The sequence below is a fragment of the Pelecanus crispus genome, chromosome 11 (assembly GCF_030463565.1).
Source record: "Pelecanus crispus isolate bPelCri1 chromosome 11, bPelCri1.pri, whole genome shotgun sequence".
NCBI lineage: Eukaryota > Metazoa > Chordata > Aves > Pelecaniformes > Pelecanidae > Pelecanus > Pelecanus crispus.
In genome coordinates, this window is record NC_134653.1 from 36,171,194 (window position 1) to 36,190,663 (window position 19,470).

At 51.0% G+C, this 19,470-nt stretch overlaps 1 protein-coding gene across 1 annotated transcript in view; it reads left to right on the forward strand.

Annotated features, from left to right (window-relative positions):
* The window catches only part of MMP17 (matrix metallopeptidase 17), a 74,832-nt gene that overhangs the window by 40,712 nt on the left and 14,650 nt on the right, over positions 1-19,470 (forward strand). Inside the window, 4 exon segments of the mRNA XM_075719012.1 lie at positions 7,407-7,539; positions 9,613-9,739; positions 17,900-17,990; positions 17,992-18,184. Coding sequence (XP_075575127.1) covers positions 7,407-7,539; positions 9,613-9,739; positions 17,900-17,990; positions 17,992-18,184 — 544 coding nt within the window.

Below are 19,470 nucleotides of genomic sequence, written 5' to 3' on the forward strand. Positions count from 1 at the left end.
GAGTGCGCTCCTCGGAGTATTGCGGCACCATATGTGTTGCTCTAATTAATGGGCGTTGTTCCTGGGGTTGTTTGATCTCAGGAAAATGACTGTAAAAATTTGAATACTGTAAACCTTTGAAAAACTTGGAAGAAAAACTTAAACAGCCAAAAGCAATTTCCCTTTAATCTAGCTTGTGGTGGTGGTGATTTTTTTTCTTTTTTTTTTTTTTTTTTTTTTTTAATTTTAAAAGCTTCCACCCTATTTAATGGTAGCTGCAGAGATAAAGTGAAGTGTAATTTGGAAATTAGTTCCGGATGTTTGAGTTGTAGCTTTATTTTAGTAATCTGGGTCATTAATTTTGTTGAATAGCATGTTTGGATTTTCTTCCCCTGCATGTGCGAAGCGCGACTGCACCCAGGGTATAAAGGGACTTCCAGCAGGAAAGGGAGTTTTCAAATTCCTCTCCCCCCTGGGTGACCCTACAAAAACAAAGCTCGTTTCTCTATGGTTATGTGGCGTGGACAGCAGGAGATGAGTTGTGGAGACGAGCGCTGGGGTGTTTTTGTGCTCCTGCTGTGGCTGGGGCTGTTGGGGACAGCGGGGAGGGACCTCACTGGGGCTGCCTGCGCCGGAAAGCCGAGGGCCGGGTTCAGGTCAGGGTAAGGGTTTAGGCTCACAGCCATGGCAGTAGCCTTTTTAAATGAATAAAAGCAACTGGGAGCTTGATCGATGAGCAAAGATGCAGCCTGGTAAAGCTTTTCAAGGAATATTCCTGAAAGGGATCTTTTGAGTGGGGAAAAAAAACCCCGTGCTTCTGCTCAAGCCTTGGACTGCCCTGAAAATTTGGAAATTGGGATGTACCAGCATCCTCTCCATGCATGTTGCACATCCGAAGAGCCTCTGGAGGTGCGTCGCAAGTCACTGCGAGCGTGGCCGCTCGCTGCGAAGAGGTGTCCGGAGCAACGCCGGCGGCCGTGGCACGGACCAGGGAGAGGTGCCCGCGGGTGCCGCAACCGACAGCCCGTAGGCAGGGCACTGTGGGTGCTGCTTGCACCCGTCAACAAGGGCGTGAATTGAAACCCGGTTCCCTCCTCCAGCGTTGAGGAGACGGCGATGGAGCCGGGCTGGGAGTCTGCGGAGGAGCCAGGGACTGGGGTTAGTCCTCCGCTCTTCTCTCCGCTTGGCGCCGTGTCGGGTGAAACAGCATCCTTGTGCAAAGGCAGTGTTACAAAACCTGCAGGATTAAGGCTGGTTTTTTCCCTCTATGTGTATGCAACATCAAGAAAAAAAAAAAAAAAAGACCCTAATTTTTGGGGGCTAAGCTTTAGAAACATGGTCATTATAATAATACAGGAGCAGGCAGAAGCATGGAACTGGCTTGGGTAGGGTTTTTCTGCTTATCCTGATTTCTGTTTTGCTGTTTATCCTGTCTATCCTCTCTCCTTGTTATCCTGAACTAGTTTGTCGTCTTGTAAATGCCAACCTACGACCCTTAAAAAGAAATCATCAGGAAGAATACTTGCTGACTGAGTCGGTTTTTTGCCTGTGGCAGTTGAATAAGCCCATCAGCTTATACAATATTAATATTTGTAAAAGCAAACTTACAGAGCTCATAAATCTCCCATAAAAGAGGGACAATATCTACATCTATTTTAAAATGAAGCAGGTAAGTAGGTTCTAGGACAAAAGGGTATTGATACAAGGGAAGTGGATAGATGAAAGAAATGAAATTGCCGTTTTAATCTGAAAATTGGCTCTGCATAAGTGATACCGGAGGTTTTATTGCTGCTAGAGCCAGCGTTTTGCTCTAGGTCATCACCTGGCCCTGGAGAGCCCCAGTCCCTGGCTCCTGCTACAGCAGCATCGCTCCCTGGTATTCCATTCAAATGGCTTAAGGAGTAAAAAAAAAAAAAAAGTCTAAAAATTGAAGCAAGGCTTGTTTGCAGGGGAGAAGAGGACTCAATTAGCATTTTTTCCTAACTTTGTGCCTTCTCCAAAAGAAAAAAAAATTACGTGGAGAAAAATTCTGCAGTTTTTGATTCTGCTTATCATTTTTTAAAGCAAGAAGCAGGCTTTTCCCCGTTACGCTATGCCACAGGAGTATGGGAACCCAGACAAGAAAAAAAAAAAATACACCTGATTTTTAGCCAACGAAGTGAGAAATCTGTCTCCAAACACGCACACGGAGCAGGTCTGTGGAGGAACGATGCTGCTGCGTCACCGTTAACACAGTCCCTTTTCAAAGGAAAATGGTGCTTTAAAGCAGTGTCTTTTGGACATCTTTTGTTGGGTACCACAGGCGGTGGGGTGGGAGGCGTAAAATCAAACTGTTTAAAGATCGTAGGGATACAAGGGAGGGAAACCCTTTTTTGTTTGTTTTTTTCTTTTTTTTTTTTCTTCTTTTCTTTTTTTCTCCCCAATTTTTCTTCTGGAGAAGAGGAGGCTGAGGGGAGACCTTATCGCTCTCTACAACTACCTGACAGGAGGGTGCAGTGAGGTGGGTGTTGGTCTCTTCTCCCAAGTAGTTAGCGATAGGACGAGAGGAAATGGGCTCAAGCTGCGCCAGGGGAGGTTTAGGTTGGATATTAGGAAAAATTTCTTCACGGAAAGGGTGGTCAAGCATTGGAACAGGCTGCCCAGAGAGGTGGGGGAGTCCCCATCCCTGGAAGCGTTCAAAAAACGGGCAGAGGTGGCACTTGGGGACATGGTTTAGTCTAGTCTACCCTTGATTGGTTTAGTGTGGACTTGGTAGTGTAGGTTAATGGTTGGACTGGGTGATCTTAAAGGGCTTTTCCAACCTAAACAACTCCATGATTCTATGATTCATTTCTTGAGTTGTGTGTCTGTGGGGCTGGTGCCACGAGACCGCAGGGGATGGGGCACGGGCAGCACGCAGGGAGCCTCTGTTCCCGGTGGTCCCAAGAGGTGAACGCGTTGCGATGGCTTTTCCCCGCTGCCTGGGACATGGCGTGAGCCCCGCCGTCCCACACCGGGCAGGGTGGCATCTCCGGCCCCACGCAGGGATGGTGTTTTGTCAATAAATGTGGTTTTTAAGGGTTTTTTCATGTTTTTTTCTGCTCAGCGCCGTCAGCGCGAAGGCTCTTGCTGGCAGCTGTGTTTATCCAGCGCAGTGGAGGGGAGGTGCGGATGGATGGATGTCTTTGGATGTTTTTGCCAGGCGTGCAGTTCTTCCTTTTTTCTTTTTTCTTTTTTTTTTTTTTTTGCCCTGGCCCTAAGCACAATGGAAAGCTTTTCATTCTGTATTGTTCAGTGGTGGAGCTGGATCAGAAGATTGATTGTGGACTTGGCTCAGTTCCTCCAGCTTTCCCCAGCCCCGTCTTTGCTAACTCCCAGCACCGGCGGCGAAGTCCATCGTGCGGGTCCACCTTCGGCGATGGCAGCGAAACGCGTTGGCCGGGTCTGGCCCAGCAGACACCGTGGTTGGGGGACAGCAGAGCAGGGGATGGACTGCACCAAAGAATTCCCAGTGTGAGCAGACAGGACCAGTAGATGGGAGACCAGGAAATACCATTACAAATATTTTATAGATTAGGAACTGGGGGCCAGCGACACAATGAGGCCATTCCCACAAAAACTGACCTGGGATCCTGTGAGCCCCAGACCCAGGCCATGCCATGCGCTCTGTAGTGAAGCTCGTCTTGGAGCTGGAAGATGGTCAGGCATTGGCTCAATCTGAATTTTTTTTGGTGAAGCAATTTTTTTCCTCTTAAAATAGGGAGCTGCTGAAGCTGAATCTTCTCATGGGATTAGGTCAATTCATTTAATGCAGCACATTCTTAAGGAAAAGTTTTTATCGTGCCAACTCAGGCAAGAAATATGTTCAAAGAATTTTAGCATTCAGCTTAAATCACTATTTCATTTAAACATTTTAAGCTAATGAGAGTTGGGAAAAGAAAGCTTTTTTATTTAAAAAAAAAAAAGTAGTGGAAATAAGAAGGGAATGTGTTGAAGTTATCTCAGTGGAAAATGTTTTAATATTTTTCATTTATGAAAGTTTGTAAGTTTAGCTTTTGTCCTAATTAAGGACAAGAAAGTATCTGAAAAGCTTTCACAGGGCACACAGATAATTAGCCAGACAGTTCCTGCTGGTCTCTCTCATCTCCAAGTCCAGCTGCGTTTTCCCTAATGAAATTTTCTGCCACAGCAAAGGTGGCGTGTGAAAGTTCAATATTATGGATCAGCTTTGTTTACAAGGGGAGAGGAAACCGGCCAGAACCCGTACACTGGAAAAGAGATGAACGAGAGCGGTATCGCAGAGCTCTAGAAGATTATGGAGAACCTGTTTAAGGCACGATAAACATGATGGTCTAGATGAAAAGTCACACGCAGGAAAATCAGCAAGGTGGAGCAGGTGAAGGACCGTGATATCCGCCCGTTCCTTCCATCTTTTCTTTAGGGAGCCCCCTGTTTGCTCTGGGGCGTCCGCTTGGGTTTGTGCTTTTTCTGTCCCTTTGGGTTAAGAAAGGGAGAAGATCGGCAGGACCTTTGCCGGACCTCACCGTGCCTGTGCTTTCCCCAGCCTTTTGCTGCCACCTCCTTCTCCCGGCGGGCCTGAGCAAAGCTGCGCTGTGTACATCTCCGGTGGAGTAGCAGCTTCGCTGTCATTAGAGGATAAATGGCACCATCTCCATGGCCGGGGAAGAAACCAAATTAAACCTCACCATCCTCGGCAATTGATGGGCCGGCTGCCGAGCTCTGCGTCACAGCCGATTTCTCATGAACAATCAGGGGCGAGTTGCATCTCTGATTTCTGTCGCAAATGCTTTTGCTGCACCAAGGGGACAAACAGGAGCAGGGAGATGAGGAGAGAGCGCTTGGGCTGGCCTTCAGCCTGATGGTGAGGGAACGCTAACGCGCTCCTAGCCAGGCGGCGGCTAATGGAGTTGCATTAAGCAAAAAACAGCCAGATAAGCTGCTTTCTCTGGCTATAACACCACACCATCCCGCTAAAATAAGGCAACTGTGAAGGAGGGTGAGGAGGGAAGTGAATTGCCAGTGAGAAACCCGGCACACGAGACCGTGAGAGCCACGCCAAGCGTGGGGAGATCTGCCGTAAAGCTCTGTAAGCGTGAAATTGTTTAATTGGGCTTGCTGGAGAGGGGCTGGGGATGCTGTGGCATTCGGGGTGACCGCTGCAGGTGACGCTGAGCTGAGACATTCAGACCGTAGTGATAAGCAGGTACCAACTTTTGGCACTAAGCTGACTACGATAAATTTGTGGCGTATTGACTGCGGTGGAAGTCTAGATCGATATCAGTCTTCAAGAGGCTCAATAGCTCAATGTTTCTTTGATACAGATAAAGAAAATAGAGGGTAGGTGTTTATGGCATTCCCTGCCTGCAGTATTATCATTCTTCGCTGATCCTTCTGCCAAGGTAGGGGAGGGGAGCAAGACGGAAGATAAGAAAGGATTTAGAAAGATAATTTAAAAAGCAGTTGTAAGAATGAGATTTATGGCTTTTTTTTTTTTTTTCCGTCAGTTTTAGGCTGAAAAGGGGAAGAGAAAGCTCTCCATGAAAATGTATTTTCCAAAATGTATTTTCCTTTGAAAGACAAATTCCTATCAAATAGCGGTCTTGGGTTTAATGAGGCGCCCGTGGCAGGGGGATTACTGGTTGCTTAGGCTTTGGTGGAGGGACGCGCGGGTGTTTCGCAGGTCCCCGCTGCTTTCTGGTGGTAGAGGTCCCCGTGCCTGGCTCTAAATGCTTTAAGGAAACTGGGGGGGAGATGGTTAAGCCACGTGGGAATGCTGGAGAGGAGGGCGCAGAGAGAAAAGCCGTTTATTTCTCTTAAATAAATCCATCGGTCCCGTTGGGGGCTGTGGGTGACTGAGGTTTCAGCTTCACTGTCAAGCCAGTCCTGGCATTTCTGGTGCTGCTGGGGTGAGCACAACTCTGCCCATTTATCCCCTCAAACAAATAATCTGAAGTTAAGAAACCTGATGTTCCTACAGTGTTTTTTAAAAAATCCATTTATGTATATTTTCTTTTTTTTAAAATTACGAGGTCCATGAGTCACCAGGAGTGACTTTTTGACGTTGGCCAAATTTTAGGGGAAGGCTGTTGCGGGGTTTTCCTCTGTTCCCTGTCCCCATGCCCCTCCTGCCGCGGTAGGAGGGCGATGGCACCGCTGGGAAACCGCCGGGCCTCGCTGGGGCGGCGTTTCAGTTCCTGGAGACTTTGCAGCCGCAATGCTCGTGGTGCCTGGGAACTGGTGGGACCAAGGGACCAAGCCGAGGTCCCACGGTGGCCGCCGGGGAAGCGGCTTGGCATGTTACATCTCCATGGTGTTTTTTCTCTGGAGGGCTCGAGTTTTTGTCAGCGCTGACATCATCCACCCCAGGTCTTGGATGACTGCGCGGCTTGGAAGAGGGGTCAGAGACGTCATGGTTGGGTTTGTTTCCAATCAAAATCTTGAAGTTGTGAAGGTCAAGGTAAAACAAGGCACCCTCAAGCCATCAGGGTGCATTGGGGCAGCCTGGACTGCAGGGTTGTCCTCGTCCCCGTGTCCCAGCTCCTCTCCACCAGGTGAAGGGAGCCTCTGCCATGCTGTTTGCATCCTTAATGCGTCGTCATCCCAGAGCTCGGCCACCCTGGCCGTGCCTGGACTGGAAAGCAGCAGGAGGTGGCAGCAGGCTGGCTGAAGGGACCTGGGAGAGCGGGCACAGCCCACTCGTGCCGGCATGGGGACATGGGGGGACTCGCAAAGGGCGCTTGGCCGCAGCGGTGTTCCCCGCGCCGGCAGGGAGGAGGACAGGTCCCCTCCTCACCCCTCGCGGGAAGCTGTGACCTTGCTGTGGTGCCCGCATGGCACAGCAGAAAGCTCAAAGCACAGCACGCGTGGTCAGAGAGGGCTGACTGAGACAAAGCCGGGCAAAACCCAGCTCCTCTGCAGCCTCGGCCAGCGAGGTTCCTCCATCGGACCCGGGGACCCCCCCCAAGCCCCCATGGGTCCCACTGGAAGCGAGGTCCTTATGGAGCTGGCGTTGCCCGGCCCTCGTGACAGGCGGTTTTGTTCCCCTCTCCTCGCACTCAGCTCTGCAACAAGTTTCCCCCAAGAGCTGCCAGTGTCCGACGGGAGAATCAAAGGCGCCTGTGTGACCCTCGCGTTGGGGCTGCGCTGCCGCCGCTATCAAAGATGGTCTGCAGCCGGGTGGAAAAAAGATGTCACCCTTGGAATGCGTGAAGGTCGCCGGATCCCATTACCGAAGTGATGTGTACAGATCCGTCCTGACACGTCCATTTGTTAGCGGAGACCGTGCAGTTCGATGGGGAAGCCGGGTATAAACACATAAATGGGAAAAGTATTGCCAAGCGGAACGGACGGGACCTTCGGAGCATCTTTTCCCGCGTCTATGTTTCTTTCCTTTCCTTTTCTCATCCCGGCTTCTCCTTGTTTCACAGGACTGGCTGACGAAATTTGGGTATCTGCCTCCTCCGGATCCCGTCACAGGCCAACTGCAGACGCAGGAGGAGCTCACCAAGGCCATCACTGCCATGCAGAGGTTCGGGGGGCTCGAGGCGACGGGGGTCCTAGGTCAGTGGCTCCTGATCCCTCCTCCGGTGCAGAGGGATGCAGGGACGGCTCCTTGCGGATCCGGGGAGGAGAGGGGACTTGGTGCTGGATTGTGGAGCAGCATCAAAAAACGTGTTCAAAAAATGGGCAGATGTGGCGCTCTGGGACATGGTTTAGTCTAGTCTACCCTTGATTGGTTTAGAGTAGACTCGGTAGTGTAGGTTAATGGTTGGACTGGATGATCTTAAAGGGCTTTTCCAACCTAAACGATTCGATGATTCTATGATCATCTCCAGGAAAAGCTCAGGCAGGTGTAACGTACAGCCCAGTTTGCAGCTGTAAGAGTAATTACATGGCTCAGGTGCTTTGTTGCCTTGTGCTTTTGAGAACCTGAGGCAAGCAATTATTTCACCAGACCACACACACCCTTGGGGTTCCCGTTGTGCTTAAAATAGCTCTTGGTGTGCTCAAACAAAAAAAAAAAAAAAAAAAAAAAAAGAAAAAAAGATGGGGGGGGCGGGGAATTAGGCAGAGAAACTAAGGCTGATAGGTTGTCCTGTTCAAAGCCTTAATTGCAGCATCAGAGGGAGTTGAGCAAAAATCCTGGTTAAGCCTCCCAATTTGTAATATGTAGATATTCCGGTTTCTTCACCGCCGGGGCGCAGCGCAGGGGAGGGAGGAAGCTGGTGTCGCGTCGCCCCGGCGCTGCCCGCTCCTGCCCGCGGTGCGCAGAGGGATGGTGAGGGTATCTGGAGATGGTGAGGGTCTCCTTGCACCCCCCGGTCGCCCCCGGCCAGCCGAGAGCCCATCACCTTCCCCGGCGGCCAGCGGGACAGGGCGGTGGGTGGCTTCTGCCTGACGTGACGGCCACGTCGGGCCGGGAGGGAGTAGTCCAAGGCCGGGCTGAAGCGATACAAGTTCCCTGGCATGTCCAGGGTCCTTCCTCTCAATGTCCTCATTGTGGGGAGGAGAAAGCCAGCATTATCCCGGCCCTCGGAAGGGCGCCCGTCTGCTCTCCTCTGCTCCCCTCTCTCCATGACACGCGGCCGCGACCTCCCGCCGTGTGGCCAGCTTGCTTCCGCTGCTCGGGACAGAATTAACGAGAATTAACTGCTCCGTCCATCCCGGCACCCCGGCCGCCCTCCGGTCCCCCGGAGCAGTCGCCTCCTGAGCAGCCGCCGGCCGCGTCCCATCGCTGGGACTCTCCGCTCTTCATTGAGCGCGTGCAATTATTTCTCTTCTACCTTATCACAAGCTGCAGGAGGCCTGGGAGCAAGGACAGCCTCTCGAATGCATTTGCATTTTAATTTTTGGGTGGGGGTGTTTGAAACGGGCCGGGGGGGCTGGCCGGGGCAGGTCACTGATGCGGGTTTGTGCCTGAAAACAAAGCGTTTAAGTAAAGAGGCAACTCCAGCATGGAAAATGGGTGAATGAACAACTTGTCTGCCTTTCAGCAGGTGAGAATAGGGGCTTTAAGCTCTCATTCAGTTTTAAAAATGAATAAGAAGGAATATGAACGTTTTCCAAATGAGCTCCTAGCTGAACAGAGAGATAGTTTATTTACATGCAAGCGTGTCTCTGCTTTGCTAGGGGAAGAATGGGAAATTCAGCAAGAGAGAATAAAACAGAATAATTAAAAATTTATGGCTTAAAATATAATGACGGCCACAGGTGGTTTTCCACACAAGTTCTCAACATCTGTAACGTGTCACGCAAGGGGTAACCTGCTGCATTTTCTCCTGAAATGGGTAAAACTGTCCGTCGAGGCTGACGGCAGAGCTAGCGCCTAACGCCCCGGCCGTGGGGTGCCGTCTCCCCGTGCCTCCGGCAGCCCCAGCTGGTGGCTGCTTTGGAGAAATGGGCTTTCAGCAGGAATTGTGGCTCTTGGTGGGTGCAGCCGTGGCACGGAGGGTGCTCAGTACCCCATGGGTGTCCCCACGGGTGATGCTGGGGCTGGTGCCGTGCTCCAATGGGCTCTTGGGCATTTTGCTCTGCTGCTGCATCTTCAGCTCTTCCCTTCCCATCGCCCTGTCCCCCCTGGGATTTCTTAGCCCACCATTCCCATGATTTTTTTTTTTTTTTCCCTAACCCTAGATGAAGCCACGCTGGAGCTGATGAAGACCCCTCGCTGCTCTCTGCCCGACCTCGCCGCCGTGGAGACCAGGAGGAAGCGATTCACGCAGGCTGTCACCAAGTGGAGCAAAAGGAACTTGTCTTGGAGGTAGGAATTGATCCTCCCCTATTGAAACGTTGTGGCAAAGGCTGATCCCACACAGACCTGGGCTAAATACAGCTTCGTGATGAGTTTCAGGGTGATGTGCTAAGATGTGTCCCTCCGTGCCCCTTGGACCCCACAGACTACTTATTTAAACTCTTCTCGTGCCTTGACTTTCTGGTCCCACTTGGCCATCGGCTGTGGATTTGGCTGATGGATTAGCTGGGAGTGTTCTGCCACCGTTCAGCGCTTAGAGCATCATTTCTCTTGAGTTCATCAGGACTTTGCGTTCTCTCAAGCAGCTGCCACAGACTTGGCTCAGCGCAGGTTGGGCTTCTTCTCTTGCCCCACCTAAGCCCAAGGGTGGGGACCATTTTCTGGGTACCAGAGTCACGTTTTGACTCCTAGCCCTTGCGCCAGGGGACTATTTTTTCCCTTGACGTCGGGGAGTGATGTGTATGGGTCACTCTGAACCTGCGACACGCAGAAGTTCAGGTCCAAATTCCAGAGCCCCCTGCAGTCACGCTGCAGGTGAGGGTTGGCAAACAAGCTCATCCCTGTCCCACCAAGACTTGTGCTTTTTGGGACTCATTTTTCCTCCCTCAAAGACTGTGTGCTGCAGCAATTGTTCCTCCAAGAACCGCTGAAGAAAGGTGAGCACCATGAGAATCATGGAATGCTTTGGGTGGGAAGGGACCTTCAGAGCCCACCCAGCCCAGCCCCTGCAGTGCCAGGGACAGCTTTAACCAGCCCAGGGTGCTCAGAGCCCCGTCCAACCTGGCCTGGGATGGTGCCAGGGATGGGGCCTCCACCGCCTCTCTGGGCAGCCCCTTCCAGTGCTTCATCACCTGCATTGTAAGGAATTTCTTCCTTACATCCAGTCTAAATGAGATGCTCGTACTACCCTGAAAACGCATGTGGATGCTATGGAGAGACGTCCTTCTTAATAATAAGCTTCTCTTTGATCCTGACATAGTCCCTAGAGCGAGCCTACCTCCCACTGCAGTAACAAATCTCAACTTGGCTGTCGCTGTTGACACGTGCTGAAACTGTGGCCTTACCAGGGATTTGGTCCGTGTTCCAGCACATCCCTCTGAGAGCTTATTTTCAGGAAAGATAAACATAATTCAGCTTCAGTACGAAACAATTTTGGCTAATGGGTGGCTTCTCGTAGTGAAGTGACCCACGTTATAAAAGCTCAGCCTGTCTCCCTGTCGACCAGCCCCATCTTGATGGGTAAGAGGAATAAACTTCATATTTCAGAGGAGAAAAAAAATCCCTTTGGATGAAAAAAAACTCCTGCAAGCTGCCGGAGCCGGTGCAGGGGGGATGGCTTGGGCACAGCCCTGACCTGGACAGCTCCTCTGAGCAAAGCTGGGCTGGACAAGCCCCAGCTCCGTCCCACGGCGGGGCAGGCGCGGTGTCCGCAGTCCCAGGCTGGAACGAAATGGGGTCAGGCTGTTCTGGTGGACGCAGCCCCGGGATACCCCCCGCCTCCCACCCCCTTGGAAACTGCGATGCTGCAGCAAAGACTGCCATAAAAAGTGGGTTAGGTCAGAGACGATTTTATACGTATGACATAAAAAAAATCCATCTCCTGACAAACTCATTTCTGCTTTTTATTCCTTGATCCTTTCCAAGATCTTGGCTTTTGTTCAAGAAAGGGCTGTTATTTTATAACTGGAGGTTGTATAAGCCAACAGAAGGCTATAGCATTATAGAAACTCCAACATAGTATTTACATCCAACACTTGAGATGAAAACAGCTTTTTTTTTTTTTTTTTTTTTGAAACTGCCATGAAAATCTGCCAATAGAGACATAAAGTTTTACGCGCTTACCTTTTACACGTTGATTGGAGATTTTTAAAAAAGAAAACAAACCCGAATTCTAGTATGCCGTGCATTTAAAAACTGAAGGAAAACCTGAATTATTGCAAGGCTGGAATAAAACGGGTAAGCAAAGCCGTACGAAAGGATGATCTCGGGATAGGCACCGGCACTGATGGAGAAGGCAGCATTTGGCAAGCAAAATTTTATGGGTGTGGAGGTTGCTCAGGTTTCATCTTTTTACCCTTGAGTACAGCCAGCCTGCGGGACTGGAGGGCTCAGGGAGCAAAACCATCCAGGCTGCATCCTGCACGACCCACGGTACGGCCTCGGAGCATCCCGGTACGGCCTCGGAGCATCCCGATACGGCCTCAGCCACTCACAGTCTTTGTGCCTGATCTCCAGGGAAAGTTTCCAGGATATTACAGCATACAAATCTTCTTTTCCTGGGATTTTTTCTGCGTCGTACATAGGTACCAGGGCGCTCGGTAAGCCGATGAGGTGGCAGCAGGATAGATTTGAGATGCATCGTGCTGCGGATGCCCTCTGCTGGCATCGGCGCCGGGAGCTGCCCGCAGCGAGTTCCCCCTCGTGTTTGTAGCCTGGTTTTTCTTTGGCTAATTTTGTTTTATTGCTTCTGGTTACACCCTGCAGAAGGGGGGTTCAGAGCCGGCATCTCCGTCTCTTCCCGGGCACTCGCTGTCTCCTTGCAGTCGTGGGAAATGCAGCGTTAGGGCCGTGCTCCTCTCTGCATGCTCTGAACTCCCTGGGGCAGGGGGAAGCTGCCAAAGCTCAGCTTTCTAAATTTCCCAGGTTTTTTTTCCTGCTGAAATCTCAGCCCGGTGCTGAACTGAGCTGACTTTCATCTATTAGACAAAAGTAGACTGCTAGCAAAAACTTACTATGGAGCAAATTGTTTTTCCAATTTCATTTCAAACTGGACCGATTTGCAAATTGATCGTTCAAATACCAAGAGAATCAGGGTTGGGGAGGGGTTCTTCTTTTACTGAAAGAATGGTCAAGCATTGGAACAGGCTGCCCAGAGAGGTGGTGGAGTCCCCATCCCTGGAGGTGGTCAAACAACATGCAGACGTGGTACTTTGGGACATGGTTTAGTGGGCATGGGGGTGTTGGGTTGATGGTTAGACTGATGATCTTAGACGTCCTTTCCAACCTTAATGATTCCTAGTTTTACTTTCATTAAAAAATAATCCAGCCCCCAAGCCAGGAAACATTAAATGAATTCTTACTCTCCCCTTAACTGGTTTAGTGGTGGACTTGGCAGTGTTAGGTTAATGGTTGGACTGGATGATCTTAAGGGTCTTTTCCAACCTAAACAATTCTGTGATCTTTAGTTAAGGACGAGTCCCTGGTACCACTTCATCAAAGCCGCAGTCTTTGAAACTGCGATGCTCAGGACATGGGGGGGGTGCTGGAGCTGGAGCAAACGCGGTGCAGGGGAGCAGTGGCATCCGTCAGTCGCTGCCCACCATCGCTGCGAGCGTCCTGAGCCCACCCGCGGCAGAGGTACGCCGCCGCCTGAGCCAAGATGTGGATTTACTGAGGCACGGCGGCGCGGCTGCCGGGCAGGCACCACTGGGTAAAGGTGTGCAACCAGAGTAACCCCCAGTCCCCATCTCCCACCCTCACAACAGACCTGCTCCTTCTGCTTTCCTCCTCTCATCGGTGGCATCCACCATGGGCACCTCCCAGCCCAAGCCCAGTTGGTCGCAGGCAGCTCTGCCCGCCGTTGCCTGCGTGTGACAGATGCCCGAGCGGGGCAGGAGCATCTCCCCCCGAGGTGCGGAGCTGTTTTAGGGCTACCGGCACGCGCCCGTCGCAGGCATGTGGCACCCTCGTAGGACAAGCCCCGAGCGGCTGGAGCGGGGCGCAGGCAGCTGCCGCACGGGCATTTGCCGCCAGCGCGGGGGCACGGTGGCCGGGGCGGGCGGCAAAGCGCGGCAGCCCCGCTCCGGCAGCCGCCTCCGGAGCAGCTGCTCCTCTCGCAGCCCGAGATCTGATTTCACCCATCTCTTCTCCCCGGGATGGATTATTCCCGTGCCAGCACCCATTGCCGGGCTGCAGGCAGCTGCCTGGCGTTATGTGCCTATTAAAGGACAGGAGAAGGATTAGCACCCAAAACCGCGTTCAGTAATTTTTGCAAAGTGCTGGGAGAGGTGCAGCGGAGGGTGCAAACAGCCCCGCTGCTTTCCTCTTGCGTTGGGGCGTTGCGGCGGTGTCGGGGCGGCGCCGGATCGGGGCTGCCGTGCCACGGCTTGTGCTGCGGGTGGCCCGGGGTGGCTGGGAAAGCGCCTTTGCCACGGCAGCAAGCATCCACCCTTTCAACTGTCCCCTCTTCCCCCCGCCAGAAAAATCAATTTGGGTTTATCAGGCAATCCTTAGCCTGCTGTGTTGGGTGGTTATCAGCATTTATTTTATTTCTCTGTGGTTTCAGGGCTGCAGAAGGTGAAGGAGTGCTTTCATTAACCAGCAATTGATTTCTCATACATCACTAATACTCCTCCACTTTTGTCTTTGGGAGGACAAAAACCAAAAAGGAACCCAGAAATCAAAATAACCATTGGCATGGGTGCCCCTCGGTAGCAAACAAAGCCCTCCCTGGCCCCTACTTATTAACCAGCTTGGACCCAAAACCTCTTTTGGCCGGGACGAGCGAAGGAGGGGACTCGGGGACGTGTGAAGGACTGGCAGCAGCTGGGTGACGGTCAGCTTTCATTTGCGTGGCGGTGCGGCCGCCGGGGTGAGCCCTTCAAGCAGAGAGGAAACGTTCTCCTCCGCATCCCGTTGTGCCGCTTACAACCGCGTTCCGCGGTTTCCAGCGGCACGGCTGATGTTGCCTCGCGCAGACCCATCCACCGCGGAGACAAATGCTCCTCGGGGTGTCCCAGCACGTGGCTTTGTGGGGGGCTTGGGGCTGTGTTGGCAGGGTGGCCGGAGGGGGACTCGGCATCCCAGTCCTCATCACCTTCCCGGTGGCTTGGCTTGACAGGGGCCATATGGAGGAGAGAGGTTTCTCTCCAATTACTCGCATCAGGCTTTTGCCCGTGATTGCAGCTCTGCAAAGGGGAGTCTCAGGAGGGATTACGATCCAAGAAGAAGGAGCGCGGCTCTCCGCTGGGTGCCTAAGCACCATTTACTACAAATAATAATAATAATCAAGGTGGGAGGAAGCTTATTTAGTCCTGCGTGCATCTGCACGATGTCAGAAATGTGCCTCCTTTTCAGTGGAACCGGGCAACACAATGCCATCGAACATCCTATCAGCATAATAGGCTTCTCCTAATCTCATTGAAAAGAATTAGCAGAGCTCCAGCAATCAAATCAGATGCTGAATTGAAAAACCCTGATGGGATTCTCTTGAAAAATAACGATGGTAATGAATAAAGGATGGGGGATTTTTCACTTACACCTGCAGCATGCTAATAAAATGTGGGTCAGCTCAGAGGTGCAGGACCTTTTATAAGAAGCAAAATAAGTATTGATACTGTTTCTGCCTTAATCTAATGTTTCTGGAGTCAGGGCTTGGGATGAATGCTAATAATGTTTGTCTCTTCAGACAGAGCTTTTCATCCACTGTCCTTTTACAAGGGAGACCAGATTTATTATCCTCATTCTACAGCTGGAAAGGGAGGGAAGGAAAAGGAAAGCAGCTCACGCAGTTGAGCAGATGATGTCCCCAAATCTGAGTCTGTGCCCTAGGCACCAAGATCTTGGAGATAGGTCGTAATGCCTGGGTGAAACATGGTGTGTTTTACACATATAATGACTTGTTCAGTAGAGATGAAAGCAGCAAAAGGTTTACCCAAGTCCAGAGGAGTGTTATGGAAGATGAAGACACCTAGTTAAAGAATATCTGGAAACCAGGTGGCCTTTTTTTGTACTGTAGAGGTTTACATCCAGCCACAGCCTCTGCTATAAATCAAAAATTGCCTGAAAATTGTCTTTTCTAATCCCATGCTCATACTGTTTGTACCTCCATGCTGTCTTCTTTACAAGCGTGTTTTGTTTGAAGTCCTATGGTTATCTGATGCTACGCATATGGTAACTCATTTGGTTTAGTAGTTAAGGTCTTTGCCCAGAATAGTTTAGGGATAGCAAAGGCGTAGATATGAGTGGTATTTGCTCACCTGGCTGTGATGTGTTTTGCCTGGTTGACCCATCTCATTCCCACCATCTCTAGGATGGGGGGTCCAAAGCTCTTCAGAGAAACTGTTAGTGAGATTTCTGCTTGTTCTCATGAGTCCTTTTTTTGTTCTGTCCTGGATTTAACCCTCCCTAGTTTTGCCCAGGTCAGGAGGTGGTAGCCACCTTGGGCTGCGTGTCTCTGAGGACATGAGATAGATGCGAATATTGGGGAAAGCAAGAGCATCCAACCTCAGCCAGCGAGTTGTTCCTACTCCCCGTCGCTGATCCATGGTGTCTCCCAGTACCCGAATCACTCCTCGTAGGAAGAGCTTGAGTGACGTGACGTCACTTTCTGACCCCTGTAATTGCCTCTAGAGGTTTAGTCAGGTTGTTACTTCACATAGGTGCTGGGGAGTGGTGTAATACTGAGCGATGCTCTCCCAGCTATATTATGCAGGAGGGCAAGTGAGGTGATCATAATTGTTGCTTCAGCCTTTAAAAATCTGTCAAGCCATGAATATTTCATAAACGCTTTGGTTGGTGTGCTGGTACACAAGAAATAAAGTATCCATTATTACCAGGGTAGAGCTGGCCAGAAATTTTCCAGCAGAATTGGTTTTTGTCAATAATTACTCAGTCAACAGTACATTTTCCTGGAGTGTGTTTATTTTTTGTCAAAATTGTCAATGAAAGATTATCTAAACATACTCTTTTAGAAGCCAAGGTGCCTTGTTGCGTCTTTGTCTTTTCGCCTCCTCTAATAAATCAACAATATTAGGCATTCTTTTTCAAGGTTTGGTTTTACAGGAAACATTGACTCTTCCTCATTCCAGCTCCGACCAAAAGGGAGGTTTGAATCGCGCAGCTGCAGGGCAAACGCCAGCACGCGGCGCGTCCCACCTGGCTTCTCTTCCAGGGCAAGGCAGAGCTGGGGACCAAGGGATGCCACGCTGATACAGAGAAACTGTAACAGCCCTGTGATGTGTGCAGTAGCGTTGTAAGCCCCCACTCCTCAATGCTTTTTTTTCTACCAAGAAGCAAGGCAAGAGCTTCTCAACTACAGTGCTCCATCAGACAGCCTGTCTCCTGCAGGCAATAGGCTGGAGGCATTCCGAATGTGATTTACATAAAATGCATCTTTTCCTCTTCCTCCATGTTATGGATTGCGGTCTCAGAGATTGCTGGCAGTGGACTGGTTTCAAAGTATATTTTATACCTCCAGCAGACGCGCTGGGAAATATATGGAGGCAGCAAATCCGTACTGGGTTTCCGTGTGCGTGTAATAAGAATGAGGAATGACCTGCTGTTTGTTGCAGGGAAACTTCTGTGCCTGTGTGTGGTGCAAAGGCTTCAGAAATCTATTCTAAAGAATATTCAGAAGTCTAGTATAAACTATGGTTTAGTAGGCATGGTGGTGTTGGGTTGATGGTTGGACTGAGGATCTTAGAGGTCCTTTCCAACCTTAATGATTCCTAGTTTTACTTTCATTTAAAAATAATTCAGCCACCGAGCCAGGAAACGTGAAATGAATTCTTACTCTCCCCTTAACTGGTTTAGTGGTGGACTTGGCAGTCTTAGGTTAATGGTTGAACTTGATGATCTTAAAGGTCTTTTCCAACCTACACGATTCTATGATTCTATAAGTCAATAATCTTTGTATATTTGGGTTGCATTTGGAACAAATAAGCAGTGAGAAAATAACTGTTGATAGATCTGACAGGGAGCTTGAAAAAAGAAATGGGCAAACTCTGGGAAGGGACTCATGGCATTGGCATTTCCAAGGCTGGGCAAGGGTAGTAGTCCTGGGCATTAACAGCAGCTTGTGCATGAAGTGTGGCTCTGAGGCTGACTGCCACCTGGTACAGCAGGATCAGGAGGTACCAGTACTCAAACCCTGCTTGTGTTTCACACCTGCGGGGTGTTTCACGTTCTGGTGGGCAAGCCTGGCTCAGGATTTCCAGAGGAACCAAACTCAGTCTCTGAAATCCTCATAGCTCTGGAACCGATACGATTCAAAGACTTAAATATGCATCAAAAAAGCACATGGGCGCGGTTTGGAGGTGTGCCGAGAGCTCTGGAGGCCTCACCGAGGCTCTGTGACACGCCAGGCACCTGCAGAGCCCTTCCTGGTGGTCCTCAGAGAAGGTCTTCTGTGCTGTTGTCCTATCCTCTTTTTTGCCCTCTTTATTTCAGAGTTCGCACCTTCCCGAAAGAGTCCCACCTGGGCCACGACACAGTCCGGGCCCTGATGTACTACGCCCTGAAGGTCTGGAGCGACATTACCCCCGCTGAATTTCCACGAAGTGGCAGGTAACAACGCTGACATCCAGATAGACTTCTCCAAGGCGGATCACAATGATGGCTATCCCTTTGATGGACCTGGTGGGACAGTGGCACATGCTTTCTTCCCTGGAGACCATCACACGGCAGGAGACACCCATTTTGATGATGATGAGTACTGGACCTTCCGATCATCAGGTATGTCGGGGTGGGAGAGCTGCAACCAAGTGCAGGTGCTCCCAGCTTCCCTCTTCTGTGCTGGTGGCCAGAGCGGTTCAGCCTCTCCTACGCCTTCACCCCAGGCTTGCAGGTCCCAACACCTTCTTCTGGTTCCCTATTCAGCCTTGCTAGTGAAACAACCGCAGCCAGCGTCGAGGACCTTCTGCGTTCCTGGAAGCCTCAATGATGTCTCCTTGTTCCTCCCCATCATATCAGCTGTTGTAGAGCTCCCCATCGCCCACCCCAAGTCCCCGTCTCTTCTGGGACCTGGAAGGTCACAGGTTGGCTGTGCGGCTGTTGGAGCTCTCGGATGGGGACTGTGTTCTCTGACTTCACCATCTTTTGGGTGGCCTCATTGCCACGTGCCTCGGTTTCCTATTTTTAAAGCATATTTATTAGCTGACCTGCCTGGAATGGGCTGTGTGGTCTGCAGGGAAAAAGCCCTCTGCGAACGCTAGATTTTTCCTGCCATCTCGTGTCCGTTACCTGACATCAGGATGGTTACAAGTTTTTTTTTCTTTGATTTCATCTCGTCTGACTAGAGCAGAGTTTTAGTAAACAGAGGGACGTTCAGAAGCGAGTGTTCCTCAGCTGTGCGAGCCATCTGTGGGGATCAGGTCCCCAACCTCCGTGTCAGGTGCGTTTTGACAGAGCGTCTCCTCTGCAGTCGCCAGCTGCTAATTTACTTGTCACGCCACCTCCGCCGCCAGCCTCCTAGCAGGGTCCTGCTGCCTCAGCTTAATGATTTTGTTTAGACCTTATCGTCTTCTCTGGAACCAGCTAATACCTTCTTTCTCCCCCACCCCTCTCCTCCCTTCCCACCGGTTGACCTCCGTCCATCCCCGCTGAGTGTGCCTGGGCAGGAGCGTTCGCCAGATGTGCTGGAGGAGGCCTGGGGTTAAGGCTAAAGGTCTGGACAGGCTGATTCTTCAGGATTCAACCTGCTCCTTGGTTCATGACGCTGCGTAACCCCAACCGATGCCTTACGGGGAAGGAAAAAAAAAAAAGCAGCAGCTCTGCTTTGCAGGCATGCAGGGCAGAGGCAAGCGCTGAGTTCTGGTAGCTTGCCGTAGCAGATGCGTTATGTGATGAAGCAAGGAGTGGTGCCCATTTTATAGGCGGTGGTTGGGAACGCTCGTCGCGAAACAGGCTCGCGTGGAGGCGCGGGCTGGGGGCCGGCGGCCCCGCAGCGAGGATCCCTCCAAGCATCGCTGAGGGACAAGGGGATGAGCCTGATGATGAGAAAGCTGCCCTCTATTTTGAAG